This window comes from Danio rerio, chromosome 8 (genome assembly GCF_049306965.1).
Source record: "Danio rerio strain Tuebingen ecotype United States chromosome 8, GRCz12tu, whole genome shotgun sequence".
Classification (NCBI taxonomy): domain Eukaryota; kingdom Metazoa; phylum Chordata; class Actinopteri; order Cypriniformes; family Danionidae; genus Danio; species Danio rerio.
Window position 1 is genome coordinate 28,421,099 of NC_133183.1, and position 17,672 is coordinate 28,438,770.

The following is a 17,672-nucleotide window of genomic DNA, read 5'->3' on the forward strand; positions in this document are numbered from 1 at the left end:
CTTAACGTAGATAAGATAAACAGTCCTCCTAAATGTATTGAAGTGTTTAGCTTGTTCTTATTTGAAGTGTTTAGCTTGTTCTTAAATATAAATAATTTACTAAGCATTTTTCTTCATTTCATTGTGCTTAAACGAAAAAAGATCCATCATAAATACTAGTTTTAGCCACAATAGCCATAATGACTCAAACTGTAAAACACGCTACCATGCAGCTCATGTGTAAGGCCTACATGTGATTTCATATCTAAAAAATTGTTTGTATAAGGAAATGGTGATTAATGGTCAAAATTAATCTTTCTTAGGCACAGTTCTCATGTGTTTAAGTAGCTTTAAGCCGTTTTAAGCTAGTTTGATTTATGACGGATCTAAACTCGTTTCAGTGTGGGCTGCATAATTTTCCAAGTCAATGTTTTGTGTTCCTCCCAACGGTTTCATCTGCAGATGTGCAATACCTTTGAATGGGTTGTTTGGAGAAAAGCCATGGGCAGCGTATGAATTATTCGATGCTTTTCATGCTCTGCTTTTAAATGATACTTCTGTCAGTATTTTTGGGTGTAGTAGCAGTCTATCCTTCTGAGGTTTGTCTCGTCGTGAAGCTAAGAGGAAAGCGCGCGTGCCGCCTGCTGTTGCTATGGTTACATCCTCACGCGAACGCGACTACTGTTTGTGCGCTAACAACTTTAAACGCTTATAAAGGCATATGCAAGTAGATAAAAATAGAAAGATTTCCGAGAACTAGCAAACTGTGCCCTTGGTGGCACTAAGAAGCGCAAAAGAGAGGAACTGAAGGCGAGTACCGGGGGACCCGTTTCGCTCTCGAGGCGCTGAGAGGGCGGGAGCGCGTTTCTCGGGACTTAACGGACGAACTACATGAGAGAAAGAGCAACAGACAAGACAGAGAGAGGGAGAGAGAGAGAAAGGGAGACTTGCGCGCTTGAGCTGGAGCTGTGTGGAAAAACTGCACAAGGGCAGAGAGCTAACTTAACGTTACCTGAGACCTGCTCACATTTAGGGACCTGTGGATGTCCAGCGCCCTTTTGTGTGCGCAGTTCGTCCAAACCTTTATATGAGGAAGCCTGAAAGAAGACTTTATAAAAGCTAAAGTATAACGTGAAGAAAGGTAAACTGAAAGTGGTCTGTTCAGCATGGAATTACCGGTTCTGGTTTTGGTGGCGTTGGTTCTGCCGTTAAGCTCCTGTACTAAAGTCAACGTGCCGCGTCTTCGCCTGACACACAAAGGTAAGCCAAATGTTTGGATCTGGATAATTTAACTTTTAATGAGTATTCATCAAACGCAAAGCCAAAGATGACTCAATGAAGATGTAAATGATCTGTTTAAGCTTTGTTCGGCTCCTGTGAGGAGAGTCTAGTGCTTTAAGTGTGCTAGTTAATGATTGTCTATTTTCACTCTTTAAGTGAGAAGGTTAATGTTGCCATCGCCATCGTGTGTGTGAATTATTTTACACAATATAACGTTACGTGACACAATTACTGCAACCAGGGACACACGACTCATGATGACTATTATTTAATGCAGTCTGTGATATTAAGTTTTCGAATGATAGCATAATGCCAATCTAAAACCTGTACATTGTTGCAGTATATAGAAAACTATGAAAAATCTTAAACATTTCAACAATGCTCAAAACCCATTTTTCTTTCGTCACAATGTGATTTATTAACGGAATTATTGTGTTGCAGCATGCTCAACATGACAAAGTTGTAGAACAAAATGCAATAATGTTCACTAGATATTTATATTTATGTATTAATATATTTTGTCAATACAAGGCGGAAGATGGAAAAAAAAGTCTTATAATATTGTTTCCAGTAAGCCGTTTCTTTTGTCGCTTTTCGCATTTAAATTGCTTTCCACGCATCCTGCTTTGCGCATTGACTCTTGTGCGCAGTCCCTTGGTGACTTTATCAGATTTAAACCTGAGAGCCCTATTCAGCACGATTGCAGTGGCGTTTCCGTCTTTGCATGGCATTGAACTTCCAGAGAGATGCTGTGGCAGATCTTTTTTTAAACTGTGGGAAAACGCTACGTCAGGACTCCGGGTTTCAGCTGTTCATACTCCGGGATCTCCCATCCTCAAAGTCTCCTGGCGCGCGCACACCTCCCCGCGGTCAGACTTTTATCAAACTACTACTCTTCAACCCAAATGCGTACATTATATGGCTTATTTATTCACAGGAACACAACATCAGATGTTAAACGTATGCAGGTGTACTTTGCGTTTTACCCACACAAGTGAATGAAAAGAAAAAAAAAATGTTTCTTTATCATGCAGTAGCTTTTGTGAGTAGGCAAAGAAATGAAGATTATTTTTGCTTAAAGGGATAGTTCAGCCATATTTTATGTTAATTTACCATCAAGCCAGCCAGAATGTAGGCGACTTGTTCTTTAGTACATTAAATAAGATTTTAGCTAAAACTGCACAGGAAAAAACATAAGGGCAAAATAAATACCCATGATACATTAAGGTCTTATGAAGGAACATAATTGGACTGTTTAACAATATCTGCAATTTTTTTTACAAGAAAATGTTTCCTACTTTTACATATCCTGGATGTTGAGAACTGTATCAGAAAGATTAAAATGAGCAGGTTCAGGTTGTGATTTTGGTGTGATTTTGCCTGTGAAACTCACATGCGCACACTTCATTATGTGTGAATGTGATCAGGACCTTTTGCTGAGGCTGTAGATTACAGGTAATAGTGTAAAATGTTTTATCATCTAGTTGCTTTGCTCAATTTAAGTCCTAAATGTTACACCAGGAGTCAATAGCTGCAAATTTTATTTTGCCTGAATATGTTTATTAGAGGGTGACACGGTTGCTCAGTGGTCACTAGTTCGAATCCCGGCTGGGACAGTTGGCATTTCTGTGAGGAGTTTGCGTGTTCTCCTCGTGTTTGTGTGGGTTTCCTTTGGGTGCTCTGATTTCCTTCACAGTCCAAAGACACGGTATAGGTGAATTGAATACACTAAATTGACTAATGTATGTGTGTGAATGTGAGAGTGTATGGGTGTTTCCCAGTATTGGGTTGTGGCTGGAAGGGCATGCGCTGTGTAAAACATATGCTGTATAAGTTGACTGTTCATTCCACTGTGGTGACCCCTGCTGAATAAAGGGACTAAGCCGAAGGAAAAATGAATGAATGTTTATTTGACTCTAAAAGTTCTGGTATCTGTTGACGTGCATTTTACATGTCCAAAAACGATGGTTTGTGCTAAAAATGGTCTTCTAGTTTCTCCAGAAGAAATAAGACGGCTACATCTATTAACCTTAGGGTGAATAAATTAACTGGAAATTTTTATTTTTGTTAAATTCGTTTTACCCCAGGGTTAAGGTGGTGACATGAATGTGTAGCAGTAGTTAGTTTAATTGTTTATCAGTGCCTCTTAAGTAGTTTTCATTAATGATTAGAAACTGAGTCGAGTGTCCGGTTTCCCTCCAGCAGTGTGAGTGCGTGACTGGAGCGCATCTGTGCAGAGTTTACTGCGGTCATCTAATGCGCGCACAGTCCCTGCGTGGAGCTCTGATTGCATGTAATCGGCCTGTGTTCTTCTCCATGGACGGGCTATTAACTTTGATAATGATCGGCCTAGAGATTTGTCCACTTGGACTACATATGTTTAAATTTTCACAACTGACGGTTCTTAGAACGCCTGTTGATCATTCTGCCCACCAAAAAGGCTAAAGCATGCACAAACTCATCAAGCTGTCAGAGCTGTATGGATTGGTCTGGAGGGAGCATGTTATGCTTTAAATGGGAAATGAGGAATGGCCTGCATATGCCAGCAGCTGGGCAGAAAGTGTGTGTGCGGATCTGTGGGGTCTATTGGTGGGTCACTTCTGACCTCTGGTCTGTGAAATGTGTGTGCTGATTTAAGAGGAGACACAAGGTTTCCCTCACTCACTTGCTTTCACACCCGCAAGCATTCATATACACACACTGGCACACTTTTCTCTTTTACGGTTGAACATACACAGAGACGCAGAGGTGGGCGGATCTGTGTTTGTTTTAGTTTACATGAATGAATTAATGAGTTTATTTTTGCAGCGTTGCCCAGATGTTTGTGGAGGGTTTGTGAGGTCTGGCTAAAGAATCTGTCACTAAAAGAATGTTTGATGATTCTTGTGTTTCGTTCACATTTTCTCACTCCCTAAATATTCCCAGCTCCCTGGAACCGTTTGTTTGAGAGAACAGGCCACAGAGTTTCATGTCTGTAAGATGGATGTTGTGAAACTCTCCCATGAGATTGGAGTGCTAGATTAAGAATTGCTCTAAATATTAAAGGTGCTTTGAGGGATTCTACAACTGAAACTGAATTGTATCAGAATTCCGCAGTACAAAGATGCAGTTGTGCCATCTTGAATTTTGTAACCAGAGACGAATCAGGAGACCAACAGCATGTAGCAAAAACACCACAAAATAACAACTGTTTTGAACAGCTGCTTATGAAACTGAGTGTGCCATTTATCTTTAAAAAATCTGCTTCTCATTTGCTCTCAGCTTCCTCCATCCTATTTATGGATTGCTCAATTAATGTGCAAAATGACTGACTGTACAAAACAAAGTATCTTCCGCATGGGTTAAAAGTTCTGAGTAACAAATAGAACAAAGACTACTTTATCTTCCTTATTTCACTTCCATACCTACCATATCCATCTAATAGTTCTAGACTATTGTGATATAATTATATATCTAATTTTGAAAGAGAAACTCACAGGAGCTCAAATTGTCTTTATAAGTTTCAATCTTTCCCAAAACTTAACACCGAGCACAGTTTATCATTAGAATATAAAACATTTAAATGCAAGAATATTTCAAATGTAATTTCTGAAACATCTGAAAGGTTGAAAAAACAGCCCACATGAACAGTTTATAGTATCCCTATTCCATGGCAAAACCTCAAACAGACTTCTTGGAAACTTTGTTCATGTGCCAGCACTTGTACAGTTTATTAACAGTAAACAATATTTGAAGTAATAAATACACATCTTTCAAATGAAACTTTTAATGCTGAGACCAGTTATAGGCACTAATGTGTATATATATGCCAGATGAAGATGAGTTACAATGGATTTAGGTCTGTAATGAGGTGTTCAAGTCCTCCTGGGATGTTTAAAGCAATAAGTTGTAACTGATGTATAATAAGTAACTGATGACTAGGGCCAGACAGAATCTGTGGACATTTTTTGCTATTTCTGCATAGTATTTTGTAAAAATCTGCAAATTTATGTGCAGTCATTTTAGGAGTATAATTACTAAAAACTTAATATATGAAATAAAAAATATTAGCTTTTTAACTTTTATTTAATTAAAAAAATTAACAGATTCCCTATGGGCTTACTGATGACTGATTTCAGGTGCATTCAGACCACTCTGGTCATTTGGTCGTATACTATATAATTGAACATTTACAATATAATTAAATGCATTATAGTTAAGATTATGTACTGTATTTGATCAATATTTTGTGAATACAACTTTAAAATGATTGTTTACACTTTTTTCTCATTGTAAGAGGTTATTTTTGTTATTAATGTGTGTAAATACACATAACTATAATTAAGCCAGTCTTTTTGGGGGCCTGTGAATAGTCTCAGTTGTGGTATTGGTTACCATTTAACACAAGATAAAATGATTTATTCTTGCTAGAGCTACATGATTAATCTTTTGAAAATTGCCAGCTTGATTCAAACACTCACAGTCTTATTTCTAAATAAACTTGATTACAGTCAAGGACTAAAGAATAAACATGTCACTCGTATAGTTTTGAATGGGGAAAAGTGTAATGGTCAATATGGCGATTGAAGCACTGCCTACTAGTACAGGAGCCTATCAGCGATCGATATAGACTGACATTTCTCCAGGGGAAAAGCTCAGACCAAATGTGTGCTTTTATGACAGTTTGGTGATCAACAAACGTACTAAAATCTCAGCGAATACTTACTTCACAGACATAAGAAATATATCCACAAAAAGCTTGAAATATTTACTTTTAAATGAACCAAGTGCACTTGAAAAAAAGTCTTTTGGTTTTGTAATGTGTAAGAAATGAACGTGGGGGAAGTGGTGGCACAGTAGGTAGTGCTGTCGCCTCACAGCAAGGTCACTGGTTCGAGCCTCGGCTGGGTCAGTTGCCATTTCTGTGTGGATTTTGCATGTTAGGACAAGTGAATTACTTAAGAAGAGCAGTGCAATCAGATGACACATTATTCAGAGGATGATAGTGTAACACGGTCATAAATAAGGTTGGTGTCGTGATCTCGTTTCTTCCAAGTGTAAATGCGCACTAGCTTGGGCAACCTGAGAATATGCCGATTTTGTTTGATTCAAACGTTTAAAAATGAAACTTATGAGACAGTTGTTGTTTACTTTTATTAGTGATTTCAAATATATAATGTAATAATAAGCTTAGCAAACAGTTTTGGTGAATTTGATGTTTCACCATTCAGACAGAATGCCCGAGCATACTGCCAGAGAGGTGTTAAAAGATGGCTGCTGAGTGAAATGACCTGCCTTAAAGAGAGTTTGTTACAGTATATAAGTATATATGGTAAATCAACTCCAATTCTTTTTTCCAATCATCCCAAAAATCACCATGACTAAATCCCTATGTGCTAAAATCGTATTGTCTAAATAAGGCATTTATACCTGAATGTTTTATTAACTGACATTTTAATTACACTTTACACTAGACAAAATTACACTTTTTAGTGCAACAGTAAATCAAACCTGTAAAGCACAGGTCCGAGTGGAGTACAGAAAAAATATGATGTGTCAAGCTATAAAAATAGGTAGTCAAACCCGAGACCTGTTGAGGAAATGAAGCTTTATAGCTCAAATTCACACAAGTATAGCATACATGCAGACAAGAATATGGTATTTATACTTCGCAAAATGGACGCAGGTGGAGTTTTAATGAAAACACACATTCCCTCCATCCTTGTGGCGTCAGTCGAGGGTTTGCAGTGTATCGTAACAGAACAATGCAACATTGTGGCGGCTTCCTTCTGGGTCGAGGGCAGTTCGCAGCTCGCTGCAATTAGGTCACAAGCCCTGGATGTGATCACACGCACTGATAACAACCACAACAGCTGCTGGTCACTTAAAGTATGATTTGATTTTTTTAACCCCTGAGCTGATGATTGCCTTGGGAGCCGTCACACGAACACATGCACACTTAATTGCAGCCGTAATGGTCCCTAGCACACTGCACAAATACAGCTGCCTTTGAAATGCACACACACACACATACACACACACACACACACTGATATATGGAAACATGCCTGCAGAAAAAGACATCAGTGTGATAAAGCAGAAACAAAGAGAGAAAGCAAAGATTGCATGAAGGATAATAAAAGGAGGAATGGTGTGGACAGAACGAATTTCTCCCACTGTCATACAGATTCTTTGTGTGAGAAGGAATCCTTCTTTCTTGCTAAATGTGTAAACGAGTCGGCGGGTCAGTGTGTGTAGCCATAACAAGTGTTTGTTCAAGCTGCTGGAGTCTCATTGTGTGCATGTTTGTACAGAGGGGAAGGCAGTGACTCTCATGGCTGCTGTCCAGAGGGGTTTATCTAAACCCTCACGTTCTGACTCTTGCTTTGGGGAGAAAAGGGATCAAGAGAGGCCAGGGAGCAGGAGAAGACTGAAGGACTGAAAGAATGAGTTTGACAAAAGAAAACGCTGAGAAAAAGAGCTCAAAAAAGTGGGTTTGTGGGGAGAGGGGCTTTTATGAGAGTACCGGTGAGAGCTGGTGTAGCCGGATTTGCCCTGAAGTAACGTGAGTGTGTGTGACAAATGAAGACAGACAGGCAACGACAGAGAGAGAGAATTAGAGGAAACAGGGCAGATACTATGATACTATGAAGAATTACTCATGTGAGCACATACACTACCAATGCTTGAACTTATGGACTCATTCTTTATTAATAGCTGTTCTCCATATTTTAGAGTAATAGTAAAGTCGTCATAACTAAATAATAAAAAGGAAGTTTAGGGATTAAGACAAGACCTAGTCTAGATTCCAGAACACTCCATTTTCATTAGGTGCATACTTGGAATAAAAGAGGTCCATATTGCTGGACACTTTACCCCCTCACTATGAAGTGGAAATTGATTTAAATAAACAATACGTATTATTGTTTAAATATAACCACCACCATCTTTAAATGAATATTTCTCAGTCTTTTAAAAATTGGTTTCAGTCATTGTCAGTAGGGATGCTCTGATCATGATTTTTGAGCCGATTCAGAGTACCGATTCCTTGTCAATGTGATGAACCGATACAGAGAACCGATGTTTACAGAAGTTAAAATGCACACCTATAAATATATGAGAAGTCATACGGTTGGAGGAGATGCTAGTCACAGCAGCTCAAATCATTGGATATACAATGGCTTCAAGAAAGAGACCATCGTGAGTCGTGCCAATAAACTGAATAAACAGAGTCGCACCACATCTGTATATTTTAGCTGCCGTGTTTTAAACTAGAGGTGGGAGGTGTCGACAAATTTGGCATTGTACAATGTCTAATGTGCAACATCGCGATGGACGATGGCATTGTCGTTTTAGGCGGTGGTGAATTAATTATTTATGAATAATAAATGAATTCAAAATGAATGAATGAATTATTATGAATTAGTTCATTTGTAGAAGCGGTATAGCGAAAGATTGAAGCAGTGTACTGTGACTGCTGGAGCTTAGACGCGTTAATATTTCGCAGCGTGATAGAGTGTGTGTGGAAAAAGAATGTTTAACAAAACGCCAGTGTGGATGTGGATCATTTTCGTTCTAAAATGCCATTTTTAAAGTAAGACGTATTAGTGTAAACGGGGCCGTGTGTATTTATCGTGATCGGGTTGCCACTGTGTCAGGGGCGGGGTGGAGGATTGAGCCGATAGACATCACGATGCTGAGTCGGCATCGTCTATCGACCCAACCATAAAACAAACACTTGGGATCAGTTTGTGATATCAGTGAGACTGGCGGGTACTGATTGAGTCATAAAATGTGATTATCGGCTGATACCGATCTCTAGCCGATTGATCGAAGCATCCCTAATTGTCAGTGTTTTATGAGATTGTTGTTCTATTCTTTATTAAGACTTGATTTTGTACATCATGCTTCTCTACTTTTAATTACGAATGCAAAATCACATAGTCATCATTGCATTTTATATGAGATGGTGGGCTGGACATCACTAGTTGTACATAGAAAACAACTAGTACATTTTTGTCTAAAAAGCTATTTTAGGTAAACTTTCAGCTTATCTTTGTACTTTTCTTTGCCTTCTTGGCTCTGGGAATTACCAGCTACAATTTTTCAAGTGTTGGCTTTTTATTATAACTCGAGTTTGTACGAAGCTGGGAAAAACTGCATTTTCATATTGTGCACCATGGGTATGGAATAATTGCAAAGAAACTAAATAAAATTGTGCCTTTTGGTAAATTTAAAGGCATTATAAAGAAAGTGGTATTGGAAGCATGTAATTCACTGTAAAAATCAATTCGTAATTTTACAGGGTTTTTTTTCGGTAGCTGGGGTGCAAGAAAAAACAATGTAAAATAAGCTGTTAAATTACAGAAATTTCCTTAAATTTAAATTCCTGGAAAGTTTCTGTAATATAATGTCTGTTATTTGATGGTAAAATTCTGAGATTTAACAGCCATTATAATATGTGGGGTATTTTACTCTAGCTGCTGTAAAAAAAAAACTGTAAAATTATGGATTTTTTTTTACAGTGTTGTTTTTGTCGAGAGGACTGATGAAATGTTATGTGGTGTTGTGTATTTTAAAGTTGATTTACAGTATGGCTGTTACCTTGGACAGGTCTCTCTTGTAAAGGAGATAATAAATCTCATTGAGAATTCCTGGTTCAATATTGGTAAAATAAATAAAAATAAAAAATTAATTTCATGTATTCTTTTCGTATCAAAGCTTGTAATGTTCCGATTCACATTAGCAGGTTGGTTTGTTCTGTGGCCTATAACACAATTTGTATTTTATTTGATTTACTTTATTGTTTAAATGAATAGGGAAAAGAAATTGTTTTGCCATCACAAGTATAATGTTTTTTTTTTCTTTTTAAGTTTTTTGTAATTGCAAAAAATATTTAGCAAAATAAATCTTACAGACAGAAACTGTAAAACAGAGTAAATGCATTTTGTGCATGTTAATGAAGGTCTTGAGCGAATTTAAGATGTTTGGATTGTTTAAGCCCTAACCTGCTGTGAAATGTCGACGTCCTCTCTATATTAGATTTGTTATCTGAGAAGGACAGTTTCTGGCAGAGCGTTTCTGTTTTAGAGTGCAGATCTTAAAGCTGTCTGTTCTCAGTGCCTGAGGAAGACACTATGAGATCCTCCTGTCGATGTTCAACTCTGTGAACGGTCTCTTCTGCTGCTCGCCTCACCAACCAGTAATCAATTAGTTCCAGTATATGCAACTGCTGACAGAATCAGCCCGAAGCCCCCAAAAGATCAACCTGATACTGATCACACACAGATGAAATAGTACATATTCTATATTAATGTATCTTTCTACACAAGAGCGGAGAACATGATTAACTTCCTATGCGGACATGTTTCCTCCTGAGGCAGATGCATTCATTTATTACATATTCATATATCCTTTCTCACTTTCGATCTTTTTATTCCTTTCCTTCCCTGTCTCTTAATCACATACAGACACGCGACCCTTTAGACGAAATGAGAATAAACTCAATCCTGGAGGCAAACAGCCTGCTCGGCTCTAATGCAAGACCTCTCCCTCATTGCATTTACATTCACTTCATTACCAGTAAGCGAAAATCTCAAAGGCAGGCCAGATTGCCAAGGAGCATGTGTGTGTTATTAATGGTTGTTTGAAAAGTTGGTGGCGTGCCACTGTGCAGAAAGCCTACTGATGTCAGGAAAAGAGTTTAAGAGGAAAGGAATACATTTACTGTGCTGTATCTACAGCATGTGTCACTGCAATTCCAACACACCCTGTAAACTCTGGTTTAAATTTGTTTAGCCATTCTCATGTCTTAAGGCTCCTCTTTTTACTCATTGATCACACACAGATGAGATTATAAGCTCAGTTGTTGGGTTTGTTCGCCACAAAATTAAAATTCTGTTATCATTTACTCACCCTCATGTCGTTCCAAACCCTAAAGAAATTTGTCCAACTTTTGAAAACATATGAAGATGCTTTTAATGAAATCTGAGAGATTTCTGTCCCTCCATTGAAAGTCTGTTCATCCAAAACTCTGGAAAGTTTCAAACATTTTGAGTTTCAATGACAGAAATCTCTAAAATTTCATCAAAACAACTTTATTTATGATCTGAAGATGAATGAAAGGCTAATGGATACTGACATGTGGTGATTTAACAATGAAAGGATTTTCATTTTAGGGCGAACTAACCTCAGGAACACTCCACTTTATAGGCTCAAGTCATAAACAGTTGAGTTTTACTTCTTTTATTTTTCAGAATCCATTCTGCGTTTCTGGCAGGAGCCAATTTAACTTAGCTTACCATAAATCATTGAATCCAAATAGACCATACACTCTCAGAAATAAAGGTACAAAATCTGCCACTGGGGCAGTACCTAGGGTTGGGTCGATAGACGTTGCTGTCGTCCATCGCCGATGGCCGATAGATATCACAATGCTGAGCCGACATCGCAATCCTCCACCCCGCCCCCATGGCAGCGGCAACCGGCTTGCAGAAAATACACACAGCCCGTTTACACTCATACGACTTAGTATTTTTTTTTCACCTTTATTGAAAGGACAGTGGAGATTTACAGACAGGAAAGTATGGAGAGCAGAGAGAGGGAAAGGATCAGCAAAGGACCTCAAGCCAAGAATCGAACTCAGGTTGCAGCGAACACCTGGGTGCTATATGTCAACGCACTAACCACTAAGCTATTAGCGCCGATAATAGAATTCGTTTTAAAATGGTATTATGGGACAAAGACGATCCACGTCCACACTGGCGTTTCATCTAGGATTTCTGAACAGCCCCCCTTCCACAGTATACCGCTGAAAACGCACATCATGTGACCTCACACATACTGTTAAGCTGCAGCGCATACAAACGTCTAAGCTACAGCAGTCAGTCACAGGTTGACAGTGTCAGTACATTGCTTTCAATCTTTTTCAATCAAAGTTTGTAGACGCTATTATAACGACACAGATCACTCTGCCTGTTCATGCCAGAGTCCCGCAGAAAAAGGGATTGACAGGTGGTAATTTGTTTTTAACTTGTTTTTTTTAATTTATCATTTGGTTATGGGTAAAACAAAGACCATGCGGGTCAGGTAGTTTGAACGGTAGGCTACAAATAATTAATTCGTTAAGAATGAATGAATTATTCATAAATAAGTAATCCACTGCCACCTACAACAACGATGCCATCGTCAATCGCGATTGGATATTGTACGATGCCAAATTGGTTGACATCGCCTAACCCTAGCGGTGCCTCCAATTTTTTGTTACTAACAGGTCTTTAAAGATACATACGACTCCATCGGCTCGATAACCTTAATATTATTTTGTAGTGTGTGCTGTGCTGTGGTTTTCATATCTTGCAATGTGCCCACGTTCAAGATTTAAGGTAATAACATCGTCATGATGGTTACTTTTTGAAAAGGTACAGTACCACCCTAGTGACAGATTTTGTACCTTATTTCTGAGAGTGTATGCAGCACCTGAAAATATTTCCCAGCTACTAAGTACTGTAACAGCGCTGCATAATATCATTGTGTCTGCTACAGCCGTGGAACAGCAGAGTCCCTTGATTATTACACTGGAATGAGAGTATAGTTAATTTTTATTTTCTGGTGGTTTTAGCACACGATGTAGCTACAGAAGAGTCAAGCTTTAAATAGGAAAATCATTCAAATTCAATGATTTATGCTAAGCTAAGTTAAAAATGTTCCTGTCCTGGCTGAACGGATTCAAAATTGGTAAAACTCAACTGTTTAATAGGTGGATGGTTCCTTTAAAAACCATAAAGTGTGTATGTATATAACAAGGGAAGCTATAATACCTAGAAAAATCCTCCATTAGCATTCCCATTTATCTTAATAGAAAGAGAGGATTTGTCAGCAGATGGCGGAGTTACGACATCTAATAGCTGGCCTGTGGTAATCAGACAAACCCTGAGGCCTTATTTGTAAGTACGTCATCTATTCTGACAACTACACCACATTCTTAGATCTGCTCCAAAGTGTTACACATGTACTGGCACACATAAAGCCTCCTACTGTCACACTGCAGCATGACAGCTGTGTGTGTGATTGCCAACCCAAACCTCTGCGTAGTTTCAGTTTGTTTTATCACGTTTAATGTCATTAAACTGGTGATTGTGCACTGTTATTTTAAAAGAGCAGAATATTTACATAGCTACGGGAGAGAGTCCAGACTACCTGTGTAATTTACACCATACCTTCTGGTGAAAATGTATGTCACAGTGTTGTTTGTTCAACATACAAGTTTACATAGGAGCTTTAGAGCGTGTTAAATCAATTCCTCACAGGTCTTCTTCAGTTCTTTTGTAATCCATATTAAAAATTGTTTGAAAATACTCTGACAGTGCTATGTTCAACCGTGTAAGAGAGCTACTAGAACTAATGTCTTCATTTATTCATTCATTTTCTTTTCGATTTAGTGCCGATTTTAATTAGTCGCCACAGCAGAATGAACCACCAAACAAACAAAAAAGTACGAACGAGTGGGATGATGGAATTTCTTGCTTCAGAAGCATTAATAGACGAGTTAATATGTAAGAAAAACAGCATGTTGGTAATATGGGAATATCTTCGTTTCAAACTCACATACACAAAACCAGGTCATTTGTAAGAGCTGTCGCAGAATTGTTCCCATAGCACAAGGAAATACAACAACCAGCACCTAAAAAGCACCCCAGGCGGCTGTATGAGGACCGTCTTGCTAAAAAGTAAACTAAAAGTATTGCCAGTTACACTCAATCTAGTAGCAAGCAAAGTACATTTTCAGAGTTGTTTGCTAATATAAGTTGCTAATTAGATATTTTCCCCAAACCGCACAGCCCTATTTCATGCACTCATCTGTCAAGGCAAACTTGACATAGCTCATGCACTAAATGGGTGAGAACATAGTACATGATTACATAGTGTTTGGATGCACAATATATCAACCCAATCATTTCAGATGATAAATGCCTATTTTTTTATTTCCCAGAGATGGGTTGCGACTAGAAGGGCATCCGCTGCGTAAAAACTTGCTGGATAAGTTGGCGGTTCATTCAGCTGTGGCGACCCCGGATTAATAAAGGGACTAAACCGACAAGAAAATGAATGGAATGCCTATTTTTAAGGTTATTGTTATCAGGCTGATGATTTTGTTTTAATAAAGCCGATAAATTTTGGTTTGCTCCTACTGGCTGAACTACATTAGAAACATAGGACTGGCCCTTGAGGCTTTTGATTTGTGCCATTCACATGACTCGCACAGAGCAGATCTACACTTTATTTTGCTAGAAAGTTGACAACAGTGTGGCTTTTTTAGTTTTCACTGTTCACTCCCTTTTGGTTTTTGTAATCAGGCTCAGAAAAAATCATATGGAGATTTACAGTAGATTTGCATTCATTCATTCATTTTCTTGTCGGCTTAGTCCCTTTATTAATCTGGGGTGGCCACAGTGGAATGAACCGCCAATTTATCCAGCAAGATTTTACGCAGCGGATGCCCTTCCAGCCGGAAACCATCTCTGGGAAATACAGTAGATTTTTAAAGATATATTTTAGCTATCATCCTTCAAACATTAAGAGTTTGATATTGTTTAAAGGATCTCCAAATGGGTGTTTTTATAGTGTAGGGCATTATTTGGAACACAACTTATGATTCCCATTTCTACTATGATAAAAAAGAAAGGGATAGCATGAACTAAAAGTCTTTTCCCTGTATGTATGTGTGTTTGTTATGTTTAATTGTCATCACATGAGTGTGTTCATGGGAGGCACGGGTTGATTTATGACTTATTGAGTTCATCTGCCATCATCGTGGTCTTATAGAACAGTAAACCACAGGTTACTTCATGAGTTCACAAGAGTTACTGTTCATGTATGTACCCACTGAATCAATTGTTTCTGCTAAATAATGAATAACCAGTAATATGGAATCTGTAAACTTTTGTAAGAAAAAAACTGAGGATATGCATCAGTATTTCACTGTTTAGATTCTGTGTTCTGGAAACTAAACCCTTAAAAGCTTTTACTGTATATCTCATTGTGAAACTTGACCGCAACATTGCTCTAATAAACAAAGAACAAAAGTACTTTTCTTTTGTTCAGCCCGCGAGTTTATTTGAGGTTTAGATCACAGTACCTCAAACAAACCTGTGTGTGTGTGTGTGTGTGTGTGTGTGATTGAATATATGTTTTGACCTCTTTGCCAGAGACTGTTAAAATCTAAAAGTCTTTTGGTAAACTCCTTAAATGGCAGAGAGAGATTTTAATTGATTTATATCCAGAAGTTGTGGTTGTTGTTGCTGCATGTGTGCGTTTTTATAATTGTGGTTTCACATTTGGCACTGTTGTTTGGCTTCTGTTTGAGTGGCGCCCCATTAGCGCCTTTAGACGCGTGCCACCCTCTCTACAAGACCTCATTCCTCCTTGGGCTGCTTTTACTCTACTCCTATTCTGTCCAAATGCACATTATATGAAGGGAATGTGCAGGGAGTGTCGATCTGAACTTCAGGATACTTGAGAAAGATAAGAGGATGTGTGTGTGTGCGCAGTATATGCATAACTTACAGGGAGCAAAATATAAATCTGCCCACGAGACATTCTTGTCTAAAAAATAATAGTATTTTTAAATTTTTCAAATAGGATTTTGGGTTATTCTGTTCACATATAGGGTGCATCTCACCCATATAGCTAGAAAGGTTAGGAAAAATCTAGCAAACATTTATACTTAATGATTTAAATGTTGCTGGTATATGAAGCTAAATTATTTAGCTGTAAATGTACTTTTAAAAACTTTTTCAAATTAATATATGTAAATGGTGCTGTTGTTTATAAACTCAGTTTTGATGATGTACAATGAGGACGTTTTAATTTCACACTCAGTGTGACCCAAAGTGTAGTGAACCAAGCCTATTGCTGTCTTTACCAGTGCCCGAATTCGTTCACACAACCTACTGATAAATGACCTCGGGAGCTAGGGTGCTGATCGAGACGCAACCATAATTTTCAGTCACATGGATGTCAACTGGAGTACATGATTACCTGTCAGGTTTCCATCTGTTGTAATAAAGTGATTTACAATTAATTGAAAAATAAAGTATTTAGTCTATTGCAGTATAGTTGCTGAGGGCGGAACTCAATTCAATTGAGTACTGTAAAACCCAATAAGTTTAGACAACTCAAACTGTTTTAAGGAAACTGATTACTAGAAACCATTTGAGTTAAAATCAAATCTATATGAGTACTGTGAACTTACTCCATTTAAATTAAAGTAATGAGGTATTTAACTAACTGTCAACACTGAGTTCAAAACACTATTTAAATGAAATAACTTTCCGCAAATTTTGAGTTAACTACATTCATTTCGTTTGATAATGTTGAGTGTTGGGTTTTACAGTATAATACAGGTTTAAACAAAACCTTTATTTATCCCCATTCACAACGTAAAAATTATAATCATAAAGCATCACATGTTAAGCAAGTCCATAGATGTAGAAAAGACAATTTATTTAAATCCTTATAAATAAACACTTCTTTTTCTGAAAAGCAACACAATTTAAAATAAACATTGTACTATTATGAAAAACACACAGTTACTTTAAATCATTCAAAATAAATTATTCAGGAACGTTTTAATTTTGGCTAGTTTTAAAGAACAAAAATTGTATTTTAGTATTATTGATTTTTAGTATTATTGATTTATTGAAAAAAAAGGGTAAATAAAGCACACGTAAGATAACATAAAAATGCAAGTTGTTTGCCCTATTTTGGTGTCGTGATTAATCCACAGCACACACACACTTCATTTCATTCATTTTGCTGTAAAAACATTACAATCAAACAGAACCTACTCTTTCTCTTTCTACCTCTCTGTCTCTCTCTCTCACTCTCAGGTAACTTTATTTTACATTTAAGCTGGATAAAATATATGTTTTTTATCATTTCATTTTTTTGTCATTTTAAACAGTTATTTGTAACTAATTCAGTTATAACCAAAGAGATTTTTTTGTCATTATATCATTTCATTTTCAAGTATTTGTAAATTTCTTTAGATTTAACATTAACACTTAATTGCTCCAATACAATGCAATCACATGACAGAAAGGCTCTCTCGTGTTTTCAGAAATTATAACTGTCCTTATATCAGTTGGTATAAGATTGCAGAAGGATGGTTTGACTAGAAATGTACAGTTTTTCACCATCATACTGATAACTTTTCAGTCATTCGGCAAAGCTAGTTCGAACCGATGTAGTCAAAAGACCCATTCGTTACACTGCATTAATTCATATTAGGTATTTTTAAAATGTTTTTCTTTGGGAAATTTTGTAATGTGCATTTATAAATTGCATCATATTCTGAGAGAATCTACAGTACACTTGTACTGCATATCTGTACTCTTAAAAGTATGTAAACTAACAACAATTGCCATGAGAAA

General features: G+C 37.4%; 1 protein-coding gene across 1 annotated transcript in view; it reads left to right on the plus strand.

Annotated features, from left to right (window-relative positions):
• The first annotated feature begins 913 nt into the window (after window positions 1-913).
• sema3bl (sema domain, immunoglobulin domain (Ig), short basic domain, secreted, (semaphorin) 3bl) overlaps window positions 914-17,672 on the plus strand; it is a 51,985-nt gene continuing 35,226 nt past the window's right edge. Inside the window, exon 1 of the mRNA NM_001122712.1 lies at window positions 914-1,239. Coding sequence (NP_001116184.1) covers window positions 1,146-1,239 — 94 coding nt within the window. The 5' untranslated portion in view covers window positions 914-1,145. The remainder of the gene's footprint in view (window positions 1,240-17,672) is intronic.